The following is a 17,405-nucleotide window of genomic DNA, read 5'->3' on the forward strand; positions in this document are numbered from 1 at the left end:
ATCGAAATAATTTTGGTACCGGTACCAACATATTGGTATCGGGACAACACTAATTGAAACATACATACTATATATATTTAGTTATTCTACAATGTGGAGCCTCAGGGGTTACATTTTTCCTCAATCCTCAGTGTTTTGTTTTTGTTTTGTTATTGTCAATAGTGCTGTGTGTGTGTATGTGTGTGTGTGTGTGTGAGTGTGAGTGTGTAGATAGATAGATAGTACTTTGTGTGTGTGTGTGTGTGTGTGTGTGTGTGTGTGTGTGTGTGTGTGTGTGTGTGTGTGTGCGCGCGCACATTTGTTTTTGTGTTTTCTTTCTTTTTTTGTGTAAAGTACTTTAATTGCCACTTGCCCGTTTATGATAAGTGCTGTATGAATAAATAGAGATTCATGTGATAGGATAGACTTTTATTAATCCCACAATGGCTAGATTACTTGATGTACATAGAGGGACAATGGATGGCTGGATAGATGGACACATGGGGGAATTGTAACTTTTTTTAAAAAATCTAAATGGAGAATATGAAAGCCTTCTAACAACATTTTTGTTGGATAAACCCACCTCACCAGTATGGTTATCATGTAGTCATCACTTTGTACATCATCTTTTTTGTCAAAAGGGTAACTTTAAAGCTTCAAACGTAAGTTTATGACCTATGCATCTCTTTATGCATCATCTTTTTATATGTAAAGGGAACCTTTAAACTTCAAACGTAAAATTGGGACATATGTACCGCGTTTCCCTTGTGGGATGTGTTATTGACACTGAATAGGTTTGCTGCTGCCCATGTCAAGGAATCCAACTGAGTCTTCTTGTGTCGGTAAGTAGCTTTTACAATTTGTAAATCAAGGCTCAATCTCCAAGGAGCACTGTTAGTGTTAGCAGAGGTAGCCTATACAGTACATTGCAGCCGCCCATTGGTCTCGTATGAAAATAAATCCTCATATCAGCTGCCTCAAGCGTAGTTATAAGACACATATCAGGACTGCTCGTTAGTAGTGCTAACATGAGAGCACAGTGATAAAACTTAACAGACACTAAGCTAAGATTTGGATGTTCTGACAGATATCCTCATATTTTGACCTACATTAGATTTCTTTGAGCATCTTTAATGTACAGAATGTATCAAAGAGTGACTTGCTACCCTAGTGTTTGTGGTGTCTTATAGACAGAATTCTGATCATACTTGGTTATAGTCAGGATTCATCTGTTTCAAAAATGTTTAACAGTTTACAATAAGGAACGTCACTTGGTCATATTTGCTTAACTCTGAATTGGAGTGGGAAGAAGCAAACCTTAATTAATCCTACTCCTTCCATGTATTTTATTGATAATTCATTCACACCATAACATTAAGTTCACGTTCTCTGTGAAAGGAAGAAACGTGTTGGAAAAAATGTATAAATAGCATTAGGTATAAAAAGAGCAAGCGCATTGAGGCTATATGTAAATTCTGGTCTACAAATGTATACTTAATCATTATTCCATAAAGTAATAACTTAGCGGCGAGTGTCAATGAATATAATATATTAATATTGTTATTGTTGACTTCAGAAACATTGGGTAAGTTGTGTCTTTTATGTTCTTGTATTATGATGTCGTATATGTGCAGTCTTTTGATGTTTTTGACAACAAGCACGTAACCTGAAGCTGGTGGAACAAAAGAGAACACATTTTTGGGTGTATTAATAGATGATAAAATGAATTGGAAATCTCATGTAAAAAATATACAACAAAGTAGCAAGAAACACATAAATGATAAATGGGTTATACTTGTATAGCGCTTTTCTACCTTCAAGGTACTCAAAGCGCTTTGACAGTATTTCCACATTCACCCATTCACACACACATTCACACACTGATGGCGGGAGCTGCCATGCAAGGCGCTAACCAGCAGCCATCAGGAGCAAGGGTGAAGTGTCTTGCCCAAGGACACAACGGACGTGACTAGGATGGTAGAAGGTGGGGATTGAACCCCAGTAACCAGCAACCCTTCGATTGCTGGCACAGCCACTCTACCAACTTTGCCACGCCGTCCCTAATCAATAATGAATAAAGCAAAACATGTTCTAGACCAAAAATCACTTCATATTTACTGCTCACTAGTGTTACCATATCTGAGTTGTTGTGCAGAAATATGGGGACACTACAAATGTGCGCTTCATTCACAAACTGTTACAAAAAAGATCAATTAGAATAATACATAATGTTGGATATAGAGAACATACAAACCCTTTATTTATTCACAATTACTGAAATTCAACGATTTGGTGCATTTGCAAACAGCTAAAATGATGTACAAAGCAAACTATAACCTGCTCCCCAATAATGTAAAACAATTATTCTAAAGAGGAGAAATATAACCTTAGAGGAAAATGTAATTTAAAACATGTGTGTGCTCGTACAACACTTAAAACCTTTAGCATATCAGTATGTGGAATAAATTATGGAATGGATTAACCAAAGAAATCAAACAAAGCACCAATGTGATTCAGTTTAAGAGACTGTTCAAACTACAAGTGTTCACAAAGTACACAGAACAAGAATTGTAATGAACATCTTGAACCCTTTTTTTCCTTTCGTTTATTGAGAAAGATTATTTATGTTTTTAATATTTGTTTGCTCACTATGGTATATTATTTATTAATTATTTATTTGTTCACTGTTCTGTAACAGAGAACGAGGAAATTAGATAAAATAAATACGGTATGAAATAACATGCTTCTTTCTACTCCTTTTCGTACGTGCTGTAATGAAACAACTGGAATTGTGTGATGCATTACATTGTATCGTATGCATGTTTGAAATAAACTGAACTGAACAATGTCATTTCTGTTTCATTTTACAGCAGGCTCCTGTCCAACAGTCCAATGATGATGTCTGTGCTGTGGTATTTTGCAGCTGGGCTGGCGTTTTGCACCAAAAACCCAGCTTGGGCTTTTGAAATCATCCCCCCCAAGGAGGACTATTACGCAGTCCAAGAATCAAACGTCACACTTTCCTGCAAATTCACACAGGACATCGATGACATCTCAAACAGAATTATAATTAGGTGGTATTTTAAGTCTCCAGAAGAAAAGAAGACAGAGATTTTAATGTATCATGGAGGCCAACTTGATATTGACCCAAACTACAGCAGGGTTCACTTCACAACTCCTGAACCCGGCCATGGAGATGCTTCCATAGAGATTAGTGACCTGCGTATGTCAGATGAGGGGATCTACCAGTGCAGCCTAGAGTGCGAGCTGAATGCGTATTATGGAATCATAGAAATCCTAGACTGGGACATGAACCTGAAAGTCATGGAGAAACCGAGCGCACGAGTTTGTGCCATGGAAGGCGATCCTGTGTGGGGCAATGAGGTGACGCTCCAATGCGAATCCTCACAAGGCACCCCCCCGCTGAATTACAGCTGGAAAAAGACAAGTGAAAGATGTTGGCTCCTAACGCCAGTGGGGACGCCATAGGAGGGAACTTGACTGTAAAAAGGATCTCAGAGGACAACTGTGGAAGCTATCGCTGTACGGTGAAAAATCTGGTTGAGACCCAACTCTGTGAGATCCTACCGTGTCCAAAGGCACCATTGGTGGCGAGAAGAAACAACAAAATAACAAAATAAAAGTTTTTACTGCAGCGGCAATGTCAATCTTTATCCTTTTGGTGGTCTTTGTTGTCAGTGCTTACGCAAGAAACAAAACTGAACAATAAAGAGTTAATATTTTGTTACAAGTTGTTGTTCATGCTTTGTTTACATAAGAAACATTGATTCAACTGTGTGTGTGTGTGTGTGTGTGTGTCGTGTGTGTCGTGTGCGTGCGTGCGTGCGTGCGTGCGTGCGTGCGTGCGTGCTGCTTAGATCAATATTAGCACTCCAACCATCGGAAATAAAAGTTAGTGTGAAGGAGGAGAAACAGACAATCCGGACCGTGTACCTTCCGTTCATTCTAATTCCAATTGTTAAATGCAAATCAAAAACAAATTTCGGGCCATTTTTTCTATTTCTGAAACATTTAAAACGACAGGACTCCTGCTGAACAAAGATGTTACCGTTATGCTGAAATCATGCTAAACGCAATGGAAAAGCTAAAATACTGCTTCCGGTTCAATTTGTCATTTAACAGATAAACACGCATTTTTGCAATTTGGATGAATGTATATTAGAATTTTGTGTTTATCTGGAAAAAAAAATCCATCAAAGGAAAACAGCATACAATCCAATTTTAAAATCAACCCCTTTTTGTTTGTTTTAAAATTTGCCATATATATAAAAAATAACGTCCCTAATTTCGTTTTTTGATTTGCGTTTTAAGAATTGGAAATAGAGCCCTGCGATGAGGTGGCGACTTGTCCAGAGGCTCCAGCGCCCCCCACGACCCCAAAGGGAATAAGCGGTAGAAAATGGATGGATGGATGGAAATAGAATGAACAGAAGGTACACGGACCCAAAAAAGGGTTGATTTTCATTAAAATATAGCCATAAAATTGGATTTTGTGCTGTTTTCCTTTTATGGATTTAAATTTTTCAAGATAAATAGAATTTTGTCCAAAATGCATCTGTGTGATGACAAATTGAACCTGAAGCAGTATTTTAGCTTTTCGGTCCATGTACCTTCCGTTCATTCTATTTCCAATTCTGAAACGCAGATCAAAAAATAAAATGATATACGTTTTTCGAATTGTATTATATATGGCAGATTTTAAAACAAAACAAAAGAGGGTGGATTTTCATTAAATTATTGCCATAAAGTTGGATTTTGTGCTGTTTTGCTTATATGGATTTGAATTTTTCCAGATAAATGCAATTTTTTTTTACAATTATCTGTGTGATGACAAATTGAACCGGAAGCAGTATTTTAGCCTTTCCTTTGCGTTTAGCATGTTTTTAGGACAACGCTAACATATTTGTTCAGCAGGAGTCCTATTGAGTCCTATATATAAAAAAAGTGTAATTAAATAGTTGTCCAACTTTTGTTTCAGAAATGAAACTAGAAAAAATGGTCCGAAACTTGTTTTTTAGGACTTCTGCTGAACAAATATGTTAGTGTTGTGCTAAAAACATGCTAAAAGCAAAGGAAAGGCTAAAATACTGCTTCCGGTTCAATTTGTCATCACACAGATAACTACGCATTTTTGCAAATTTTTGTGTTTATCTGGAAAAATAAAAATCCATAATAGGAAAGCAGCACAAAGTTTAATTTTATGGCAATATTTTAATGAAAATCAACCCGTTTGTTTGTTTTAAAATCTGCCATATATAATAAAAATTGAAAAACGGCCCTGATTTTATTTTTTAATTTGCATTTCAGAATTGGAAATAGAATGAACGGAAGGTACACAGACCCTTTTCCTTTGCATTTAGCATGTTTTTAGCATAACGGTAACACCTTTGTTCAGCAGGATTCCTATTGTCGTTTTAAAAAAGTGGACACATGGGGGAATTGTAACTTTTTTTAAAAAATCTAAATGGAAAATATGAAAGCCTTCTAACAACATTTTTGTTGGATAAACCGACCTCACCAGTATGGTTATCATGTAGTCATCACTTTGTACATCATCTTTTTTGTCAAAAGGGTAACTTTAAAGCTTCAAACGTAAGTTTATGACCTATGCATCTCTTTATGCATCATCTTTTTATATGTAAAGGGAACCTTTAAACTTCAAACGTAAAATTGGGACATATGTACCGCGTTTCCCTTGTGGGATGTGTTATTGACACTGAATAGGTTTGCTGCTGCCCATGTCAAGGAATCCAACTGAGTCTTGTTGTGTCGGTAAGTAGATATACATTTTTTTTCACTTCCTCCAGGTTTGCAAAGGTTTTTTGGATGGTTAATTAACATGCTCTCAGCTTTTACAAGTTGTAAATCAAGGCTCAATCTCCAAGGAGCACTGTTAGTGTTAGCAGAGGTAGCCTATACAGTACATTGCGGCCGCCCGTTGGTCTCGTATGAAAATAAATCCTCATATCAGCTGCCTCAAGCATAGTTATAAGACACATATCAGGACTGCTCGTTAGTAGTGCTAACATGAGAGCACAGTGATAAAACTTAACAGACACTGAGCTAAGATTTGGATGTTCTGACAGATATCCTCATATTTTGACCTACATTAGATTTCTTTGAGCATCTTTAATGTACAGAATGTATCAAAGAGTGACTTGCTACCCTAGTGTTTGTGGTGTCTTATAGACAGAATTCTGATCATACTTGGTTATAGTCAGGATTCATCTGTTTCAAAAATGTTTAACAGTTTACAATAAGGAACGTCACTTGGTCATATTTGCTTAACTCTGAATTGGAGTGGGAAGAAGCAAACCTTAATTAATCCTACTCCTTCCATGTATTTTATTGATAATTCATTCACACCATAACATTAAGTTCACGTTCTCTGTGAAAGGAAGAAACGTGTTGGAAAAAATGTATAAATAGCATTAGGTATAAAAAGAGCCAGCGCATTGAGGCTAAATGTAAATTCTGGTCTACAAATGTATACTTAATCATTATTCCATAAAGTAATAACTTAGCGGCGAGTGTCAATGAATATAATATATTAATATTGTTATTGTTGACTTCAGAAACATTGGGTAAGTTGTGTCTTTTATGTTCTTGTATTATGATGTCGTATATGTGCAGTCTTTTGATGTTTTTGACAACAAGCACGTAACCTGGAGCTGGTGGAACAAAAGACAAAAGGGTAAAAGAAAACACATTTTTGGGTGTATTAATAGATGATAAAATGAATTGGAAATCTCATGTAAAAAATATACAACATAAAGTAGCAAGAAACACATCAATAATGAATAAAGCAAAACATGTTCTAGACCAAAAATCACTTCATATTTACTGCTCACTAGTGTTACCATATCTGAGTTATTGTGCAGAAATATGGGGAAACTACAAATGTGCGCTTCTTTCACAAACTGTTACAAAAAAGATCAATTAGAATAATACATAATGTTGGATATAGAGAACATACAAACCCTTTATTTATTAAATCACAATTATTGAAATTCAACAATTTGGTGTATTTGCAAACAGCTAAAATGATGTACAAAGCAAACTATAACCTGCTCCCCAAGAATGTACAACAATATTCTAAAGAGGAGAAATATAACCTTAGAGGAAAATGTAATTTAAAACATTTGTATGCTCGTACAACACTTAAAACCTTTAGCATATCAGAATGTGGAATAAATTATGGAACGGATTAACCAAAGAAATCAAGCAAAGCACCAATGTGATTCAGTTTAAGAGACTGTTCAAACTACAAGTGTTTACAAACTACACAGAACTAGAACTATAATGAACATCTTGAACCCTTTTTTCCCCTTTTTTTTTATTGAGACAGATTATTTATGTATTTAATATTTGTTTGCTCACTATGGTGTATTATTTATTAATTATTTGTTCACTGTTCTGTAACAGAACGAGGAAATTGGATACAATTGCTACGATATGAAAAGCAGTAGGATTAAATAAACTCTGCTTCTTTCTACTCCTTTTCGTACGTGCTGTAATGAAACAACTGGAATTTTGTGATGCATTACATTGTATCGTATGCATGTTTGAAATAAACTGAACTGAACAATGTCATTTCTGTTTTATTTTACAGCAGGCTCCTGTCCAACAGTCCAATGATGATGTCTGTGCTGTTGTATTTTGCAGCGGGGCTGGTGTTTTGCACTAAAAACCCAGCTTGGGCTCTTGAAATCATCTCCACCAAGGAGGACTATTATGCAGTCAAAGAATCAAACGTCACGCTTTCCTGCAAATTCACACATGACATCGATGACATCTCAAACAGAATTATAATTAGGTGGTATTTTAAGTCTCCAGAAGAAAAGCAGACAGAGATTTTAATGTATCATGGAGGCCAACTTGATATTGACCCAAACTACAGCAGGGTTCACTTCACAACTCCTGAACCCGGTCATGGAGATGCTTCCATAGAGATTAGTGACCTGCGTCTGTCAGATGAGGGGATCTACCAGTGCAGCCTAGAGTGCCAGCTGAATGTACATTCTGGAATCACCGTAATCAAAGACAGGTACATGAACCTGAAAGTCATCTAGAAGCTGAGTGCACCGGTTTGTGCCATGGAAGGCGATCCTGTGTGAGGCAATGATGTGACGCTCCAATGCCAATCCTCACACCCCCCCCCCCCCCCCCCCCCCCCCCCCGGTTGAATTACAGCTGGAAAAAGATGAGTGAAAACCAGATGTTGCCTCCTAACGCCAGTGGGGACGCATAGGAGGGAACTTGATTGTAAAAAGAATCCCCGAGGACAACTGTGGAAGCTATCGCTGTACGGTGGAAAATCTGGTTGAGATCCTACTACCGTGTCACTGCAGCGGCAATGTCAATCTTTATCCTTTTGGTGGTCTTTGTTGTCAGTGCTACTCAAGAGACAAAACTGAACAATAAAGAGTTAACATTTTGTTACATGTTGTTGTTCATGCTTTGTTTACATAAGAAACATTGATTCGACAGTTTTGACGCGCGTGCGTGCGTGCGTAGTGGATTGTCCGAAGCTTAAGCAGGCAACAAAGGTAGTTTAGTACAACAAATTTATTTACCCATTATCAGAAGTGCAGGTTGAATTGAGTTGTCCGTGCAGACAGACCACATGTACTCCGAGCACACAAGACACACACAAGCCAAAATCACTCTCTAGTCCCGGTCTTCTGCCATTTTTTATATGTCTCTTGTGCGTCACTGTTTTTATCTCGTGCGTCATGATTGTTTTGTTTTGGTTTGTCTGTTCCAAAACAACCTCGTATCTCTTAGTCATATTGGAATATCTAAACATTCTGTAGACAGGTTGGCATAACTCCATATTCACCTTTGTCCCACAACTGGTCCATTCAATGGCACAAAATAGAAGAGAAATTAAAATGAGCAGACATTCTTAATAGACAAGAAATATAGGTCAAAAGGTCAGAAATTCTACGACATACCCTCCTTCCAGGGTCCTAAGACCCTGGACCATACCAATTTCTGACCACTAACTTAAATCTCTACCACAGATAGAGGCAAAAACCTCATGTTTTTATACGAGGCAAAAATTCCGTCTATGACCCTCCTTCAGAGCGATCGCTGTTACCAGCCTGCAGTAAAACCATCTCACAGAACACAATTAGTGGCCTACCCTTTGATTTAGTAAGGAATAACAAATACTTTGATCATGAACATAATTAGATGAATGTATATAGACTTATGACTAAGACATTTGCAAAAATATTTTTTCCGGCATTTGCAATGAATGTAGTTACCAATATTGTTAATTACCAATTGATTTTGAACACACAACTGAATTTCGTATGAGTCCATGTTCGATTAGTGCTCGTATAGATGGCTCGGTGGTGCCTCAGGCTGGTGGCCTGCCGACACCTCGTTGGGCTTTTGGCTGCCTTGGTGAAGAAAGAGATCCACTCAAACAGTCTCTCTGTCTCTTCTTGGGGTGTGGCCCAGTCCATTTGGCAGAATGTGCAGTGGCATGTCCGTGCTGGCCGAAATTGGGGAAAAGCTGAGAAAAAGTATGGGGCGTTGGGGCTTTGGTCCAGGCCCTTGGCTTGCTTCAAGGCCTCCTTGCCGCTTCGGCACTCCCGACACCTCCTTCCACAGCTGCTGGAGTCCCGACGGACACATTGGCTGGCAACCTTAGTCGTTCTCGTCATCGCTGGCAAGGTGTTGTCTCCCCTCTCGGTTCCTTCCAGTCAGGTATCGGGTGTTAGTCCTGGATTGGCTTTGACCGTGCCCCTCTTAGCGAGTGCAAGGGAATCTGGGGTGGCTGCTTTCATCCTCAAATCTGCACAGAGGAACTGGCACACAAATTCTACATTTTGCAAACATACCATTTTGGTCTCATGGTCTTTCCGCCTTCCTAGGAAGCTGCTGGTCCTGAGAAGTGCTGATCTTGTGACTGAAGATGATAACCTGTTTTCTTAAAATAGGTGCCGTTGTTTGACCTAATCTTTTTGGGAAACCATGTCGGGATATTAGATCATTCACAAAACATTTAATTACTGAATTGGCATCCTCCTTCGAGGTTGGAGTTGCTTCCGCCAACCACTGCAATTGTCAATCTAAATCATTACGTTCCCTTATTCTTGTACCGGATTGATCATATCGATTAAATAAAATCTCAACACGCTCAAACTTGACCCAATCCAAACTCACCTCCCCCCTCTGTCCCTCTCACAGGTCATGTTTGAGGTCACTGTTCGCTTTTGCAATAGTAATTTGATATTTTACCTAGTGAATTATTGTGGCCTCAATAATTCACTAAATAGTTGTATTTAATTTAGTCTATCTATGATGCACAGAAACATTAAGTTCAGAAACAGATATGTTCTGTACCAGATTATATCTAAATAGCTACTTTCCATCTGCAGTCCCTGGCTACCTAAATTAAAGGGATCCAAAAATCAAGCAATAAATTTATGACACTAATTAACCATAATTAATAATATATATACATTCATAATAATTAATAATCAACAAATAATCATACTATAGCATGTAATCAAATTAAGAAAAGTCATAAAAGGCCCCTTTATGGACACATTCTTAATATACAATACAACCACACCCTTATTTACAACATCACACAAAGACAATACATGCTCTTGTTCACATCTGTCATCACTTTTAAAAACTAAAAACAACCATGATTTTAACAGCCATACCTCACATTTTACAACAAAATTGCTCTCATGGATAAATATAATACACATTAAGTTGATTTGTCAACATAATGCCCCTCTTTGTGACCGTGTGAGCAGCCTGATTGCTCCAAAGCCACTTTTTAACTTCAAATTTTCTATTCCTTTGGATATAACGGGGAGAAGGCTAATTGGTCTGTACTTGTTCTGGTCTTCTTTATTTCCTGCTTTATGGATTTAATTATAGTAGCAGTTTCTCGACGTGGTAGGGAAAGTGTTTTCCGTTATTAATTTATTTATCAATTGTTGTTATACGAGCAATAATACAATCCTTATACGTTTTTAGGAAGATAGTGTCCAACCCGTATATATCTCTAGATCGTGAGTCTGATAATGCAGCGAAGATTTTGTTTAACTTTGTTTCATTTGTTAATTCTAAAATTAGTCCATCCTGAATAAACAACAATTATTTGCACTGATTTTGAGGGACTTTTTATTCAGGGTTTGTACAGACTGGATGAAATGTTCATTAAAATTATTACTTATGTCCAGACTGTCTGCAATAGTAGCGCCATTGATATTTAATGTTATAGTGTTGATTCTTGTTTGCTCTCTTCCGTAAGTTTGTACATGGTTTTCCATAACTGTTCTAATGTTCCCTTTGCAGCTTTGATTAATTCTAAATGAAAGTCAGCCTTAGACTTCCGCATAAACATTGTAACTTTGTTCCTCAAAACTTTTAAAATCATACGATCTGTATTTAGACCTGTTATAATTGCTCTTATGAGAGCTGAGTCCTGATGTCTTATTAGAATCCAAATTGTTTTTATTAATCCAAGGTACTTTTATTTTAGCACTCTTCTTTCTGGTTTTGTATTCGTGTATTTACAGATGATCTCTTTGATTTTTGTCATCCAATTGTAATTCTAGTAGGTCTGCTTATCATTTGTATCATGTAGAAGCCGTTTATAATATCCTTAAGTTTCTTTCTACGCGTCTTATTTAACCAGTCCAGATTAACGTCCCCCATGACGTTACTTCTTTCATACTATGCTGTTTGAGGATGTCTGAAAATGAATTTAAAAAAATGTCTTTAGCTGTGGTCGGTCGGTATACTACAATTACCGTACCTTGAAATACATTTCTGAGGAAAATGTGATTTAAATTTTAACATACTCAAATTGATCTATATTTAATGTTTTCCCTTTCATAAATCATAATTCCTTCCCCCCTTTGTCACTCGATCTGTCTTTTCTGTAATCTTGTCCCCCGGGACATTAATTAGAACGAAAGGTGTTGTGGGTTTTAACCATGTCTCTGATAGACAAGGTATCCCATATTATAGTCTGACATTAACTGCTGTATTTGTTCAGTATGTTTCCTGTGGTAGAAAGTTTAATGATGCGGACACGTTTGTTACTGAATACTTTCTACAGACTTCTGTCTCTAAGCGACTTTGTGTATGTAATAAGCAACTACAATTATTTGATATGCTTAAATGTTATTTTAGCTCAGCTGTTGTGTAGCTGCTGGCTCCTTGTAGCCTACAGCAGGAATGTCCAAACTGCAGCCAATAGTTATGTTTTTAACAGACAACCGAAATAATTGAAAATGTGGTATTTGCGTATCGGTTCAATCAGCGGCAGCTTACGCCCTGTTTTATCATTTGACCTACATTTTTGGTTTCGTAGGCAGGACAGAGATCAAAGGAACAATGTGGGTCATTAGTTGTCCATCTTATACCATGCTAATTGTTGTAAGGATAGTTCACATGAGCGGCCATACCTTGAGTCCCACCATATATAAGAGTCAAAAGGCTCCTATTATGAGTCGTCTAATTGGTGACCATACACTTTGGCGGTTTGGGTGGCAGGGCACACGGACGCACCTCAGTCAGCCAGTGCTAGGACAGTTGGAGCAGTCCCCGTCCTCCATTCGTTCCTGGGAGGCGTCCCTATTAGTTGTCAGCTGATGTCGTGCTGTCAGGCAACATCAGGAAGTTCCTTCTGTGCAGTATTGAATTGCCAGGGCACAGTTCGTAAGCAGGTCATTACAAGGTGTGTGCAGGTTGACCACAAAGGAATGCTTCAAAGATTGTGTTGAACATTGTCCGTGGACACTTATGTCCAGCAGGGGTCTGTTTGTATCCTGCTGTTCGTCCTGCTGTCACACCTGTATTTTTTGTGAGCATGTTCTGGCTACAACTTTGGAGCTTGTCTTGTTCAGATTGGCAGTCCCCCGGCTGCACATCCTTTCCACCCTCGCTTGACCTAGCACAACCGTGGCTACCACCCAAGTCCGTCTGAATGGTTTTACGTTTTGTTGAGGTTTTTTCCTCCAGAATTTGGAACTCAAAACATGTACACCCATCGTTTTCATATCCTCTCGGTTAGTTCAATTTGCATATCACGTTTTAAAATTACAGTCTTAACTATCCCATTAATTGCTAATCAAAAACCTTAATTCAAAGATTGTACGTACTACTTCATGCGTATTTAAGTACCTTTTTAATTCACTTAAGATTATGTATAAGTTAATTTAAACTATCATTTGTCTATCAGTAGGCGCGAGCAAGCTGTCATGCTTGCACTCTGACCTCCCACTGTGCGTGATACTCTCCAAAACAAAGGAATATTTGTATTCACGTTTCTCCTTATCTTTCAGCTAAATCTTTTAATCTTTTAACTTTTAACGTCCGCACTGTGTTTATTTTTATTGTCTGCATTTTAATTTTGCTTTTATTTTCTTTCATTTCACTTTGTTGCATGAAAAACGCCGCACAAACATATCCTTGCCTTGCCCGTCTCCGACTGGTTATCCAACTTAGTCATAACAAACACACAAGGCCATGCTCTAAGCGCCATGCCTAATCACACTTCTCCTCTTTTTTTCTTTTTTTTTTTTAACTTTACATATCGGCTCTTATTCTAATTATTAATGTAGGCTGTTATTTGTAATTATTATTCAACACTATTCACAGCAAACAGTTGTAAAGTTATAGTTATTCGCATTATACTCTCAAAATCTATAGCTAACTGAAAGCTGTTGAGATTTGGTTTGCCTACTTCATCTCAGTGGCCTAGTGGTTAGAGTGTCCGCCCTGAGATCGGCAGGTCGCAAGTTCAAAACCCTGGTCGAGTCATACCAAAGACCACAAAAAACTTGGGAGCCAAATCATCAAACATGATTCCCGGGCGCATGGTATGGTGTACTGCAATGTCTAAATAAAACTATAAATTACTCCAAACTAAAATGTCAGACTGCACTTCAAAGTTACTTTTATTAAATTAATTTCCAAACTAACCACCACCACAGCAGACATCTTCCTCAATCCTATCCCAATACTCCCATAAATTAGAAAGGTGTTTCACAACAGTGGTTAAGTAGTTATTTTAAGTAATAGATCTCAATATGTAGAAATTAATAAGACTAAATTTGCCCTAGTGTGTGAATGTTGTCTGTCTATCTATCTGTGTTGGCCCTGTGATGAGGTGGCGACCTGTCCAGGGTGCATAGTCAAATTGTGAAACAAAAATTAAAGTTAAATCAAGTGGAAATTGACAGAGTATATGAACTACATTCTTGAGAATAGTAATTGATCATTAATATGTTGGAAGCCACATATTGAACGTATTAAAGAAAATATCCAAATCCATTGCTATTCGGTATAAAGTTAAACACATGCTGAATAAGAAATGTCTGCACATGTTATATTATTCATTTATTTTTCCATATTGTTTTGAAGTTTGGGGAAATGTTTATATAAGAATTATAGACCCAATACTTAAAATTAAAAGGCTCATTTCAATAATACACAAAGCATTATTATTATGATCATATCAATCCATTTTTTAAGTCATAATGTGTTAAATGTTCAGATAATTTAATTTTAAAACAATGGCAATTATGTTTCCAAGTAAAGAACAACAGCCTTCCAGTTTGTATTCTTAGCTTGTTTACATTATGAGGAGAAAACTATCATTTATGGGGGGTATTGATTTTTGAAATAGGTCAAGTAAAATAAAATAAAAACACAAATGTATTTCAGTTTTAGGAGTTAAATGATGTACCATCCTCAGTGATGAGCTGAACACATGTAGTTTTTTGTTATGGTTTAAGAGACCCTTGAAAAGTAAAGTTTTTTAACATTATACAATATAGTAACAATTACTTTCATCTTTTAACGTTGATGTTCTAGGCAATTTAATGTTCAGTAATTGTATATCATAGGCCAATATAAGCTTTGGCTTCCGCCTATTCTTTTTTCGGTCATTCTTTTTTCTTTTCTTTTCTGTGTGTAAATGTGTATGATTGTTAATATGTCTAATTTACTGTTAAACTGCTCACACAAATTGGTTGATGGTTGATTACATGACCAAAATAAACTTATTTCATCTATTCATTCATTATCTATCGCACTCATAGTTTTATTCCATTTTGCATGTAATTATTCCTATTGATTTCTTCCCATTTCACTCAAGCAACTAAACAAACAAATAAACAAACTTGCAGCTAACCACAATCAACAGCATACTATTTACGAATCCAAAATAATCAGTCTTATAAAATAATTTTAGCTTTAGATATGATTTAGGGCAGTGGTTTTCAACCTTTTTTTCCAGTAAATTAAAGAAATAAAATACAGCATAATGTCATTATTTTCTGATTTATTAAATTGTATAACAGTGCACCATATTGCTCATTTGTTGTGGTCTTACTTGACTTATTTGGACAAACAAAAAAATTAGAATAACTAAACGTTTTTTTTTTTTAATTAAACAAGTGATTGAATTATAATAAAGATTTCTATACATATAATCAATCATCAACCTTCTTTGGATATTGCAATAGAGATCCATCTGGGCTCGTGAACTTAATTCTAAATATTTATTTTGTTGAAGAATTATTCTTCTATAATTATATTTAGAAAGGATTTTGAATTGTCGCTATTTTAAAATATTTAAAATCTCAGGTACCCCTTGGCATACCTTCAAGTACCTCCCTTTTTTGTCCGGGCGGAAACACCATACCCTCATTTGAGAACTACTGGTTTAGCCTATAAAAAATCCTTTGTCTCATACATCATTACACTGTACAACTCCTCTTTGGGGGGCTAGGATGACAGGGAATGCAAAACAATAACAGTGCAATACTTTTTTATATCATGGTCGTTAATGCCTAGTTTCTCTTTTAATAGAATCTATTTTGTTTCCATTTATACCCTTATTAGTTACTGTTTACTTTTTAGTTCTTCTTCCAAAGGGAACTCTCCTGAAGGAATCAATAACGTTTTATCTGTCTATCTATCTATCTATTACTAACCCGAGCACAATTCATGACGTCATGCTCATCTTGCAGACAGTTATTTCCATTTAGTTTTATTCTCTATTTGTAATTCTACATGCACCAATGTCACATAAAAATTTGCTTTCTTTGTTATTTATTTACATTATTATTTCTGGTTTACTTAAGTTCTCATATTTTGGTCTGTCTTCCTTCTGATTAGAATTTGTTTAACGCTTCTCTACGTTTTGTTTTGACAATGGCGCTGAGTGGCTCTTATCTGTACTTCTTCAGACTCTATGTTTCACAAAAGCCTTTAGATGTATTAGAATATAAATTTAACTTTTATTTTATTGTGTTTATTCCTAAAAAAATTAAAATGTCAATGTATGATCAATTTATCTTTATCAAATTTAAATTCAATATTATTAATTTATTTGTTGTATAACTATTAATTGAAAGTTACAATGTGTCCTAAGCTATGATGTTCGTGCGTGTGTGTTTGTCTCAACTTCCACACAGAAACTGGATGGATCAGATAAGCAACAAGACTGTACCAAAAAAAAATACTAGACATATAAATGAATGATGAATTAAACAATGTTTCAATGTCCCACAATCCGTATTTATTTATTGATATTTAAACGTGTAATTTTCCATATATCTATTATTTTACTGGACTTAGCAAGCACCTACTACTAGCACACTCTACAGACCGAGAATAACTGTTCAACCACACTTAGTAATGCCAAGCTAGATGCTAACCTAGCCTTACTATGCCTCAGTAAGCAAACTTTTGCTAACCTAGCCCAATGCTATGCTAACACAATGCTAACCCAGCTCAATGCTATCAGTGTCACTCCTCTTCGAACCAATGCCTCACGCAGCTGTCACTCACACAGCCTCGTCACACGCACACACTCTTATCTCAAAATGTCTCCCAGCTTTTTTTTTTTTTTTTTTTATATGCGTCACACAGTCACTCACACACAGAGAATTTACCAGCACAGTTAAAAGTAAATGCAATAGACAACTATTTTTCTCATCCAGAAGCACAGCTGTATCATATCAGAACCTTAATAATAAGAACAACATTTATCATTCACTCTTAGATGGACAAATAGTCAAGTTTAAGGAGGGTATTCTGGACTTCCCTGCTTAGGCTGCTGCCCCCGCGATCCAACCTCCGAGAGCGGAATAAGATAATTAAATGGATAAATCATTCACTCATATGTTTTCTGTACATAAACTTTGTCTACTTTCTCACACGCACACACATTTTAGACAATTTCCAGACTTTTACAGATAGCGGGGCTGTGAAAAAAGCGTGAGGGGAGGTTGCGGGAGGGGGGGAAAGGAAGGGGAGGGTTAAACCAGACAAGAAACCAGGTGCTACACAAAAGTTATTAAAATACGCAGATATATATATATTAATTAAAAAAAAACACACACATTTTC

At 36.6% G+C, this 17,405-nt stretch overlaps 2 protein-coding genes across 3 annotated transcripts; both read left to right on the plus strand.

Moving 5' to 3' along the window:
- The first annotated feature begins 674 nt into the window (after positions 1-674).
- On the plus strand, positions 675-3,719 carry LOC133632939 (coxsackievirus and adenovirus receptor homolog). Its single transcript, XM_062025787.1, has 2 exons — positions 675-821; positions 2,850-3,719. The coding sequence occupies exon 2, from the start codon at positions 2,872-2,874 to the stop codon at positions 3,466-3,468; it is 597 nt and encodes a 198-aa protein (XP_061881771.1). The 5' UTR covers positions 675-821; positions 2,850-2,871; the 3' UTR covers positions 3,469-3,719.
- Positions 3,720-5,643: 1,924 nt separating this feature from the next.
- LOC133632038 (coxsackievirus and adenovirus receptor homolog) lies at positions 5,644-8,157 on the plus strand. 2 transcript variants are annotated; one of them, XR_009821649.1, is made up of 2 exons: positions 5,644-5,772; positions 7,613-8,157. XR_009821649.1 is itself a non-coding variant. In XM_062024272.1 (2 exons), the coding sequence occupies exons 1-2, from the start codon at positions 5,739-5,741 to the stop codon at positions 8,070-8,072; spliced, it is 441 nt and encodes a 146-aa protein (XP_061880256.1). In that variant the 5' UTR covers positions 5,670-5,738; the 3' UTR covers positions 8,073-8,157. The 2 variants fall into 2 exon arrangements, 1 of the variants encoding a protein (XP_061880256.1); XM_062024272.1 differs by having other exon boundaries at positions 5,670-5,772; positions 7,666-8,157.
- The last annotated feature ends 9,248 nt before the right edge of the window (positions 8,158-17,405 follow it).

Source organism: Entelurus aequoreus, linkage group LG17 (assembly GCF_033978785.1).
Source record: "Entelurus aequoreus isolate RoL-2023_Sb linkage group LG17, RoL_Eaeq_v1.1, whole genome shotgun sequence".
NCBI classification, from domain to species: Eukaryota; Metazoa; Chordata; class Actinopteri; order Syngnathiformes; family Syngnathidae; genus Entelurus; species Entelurus aequoreus.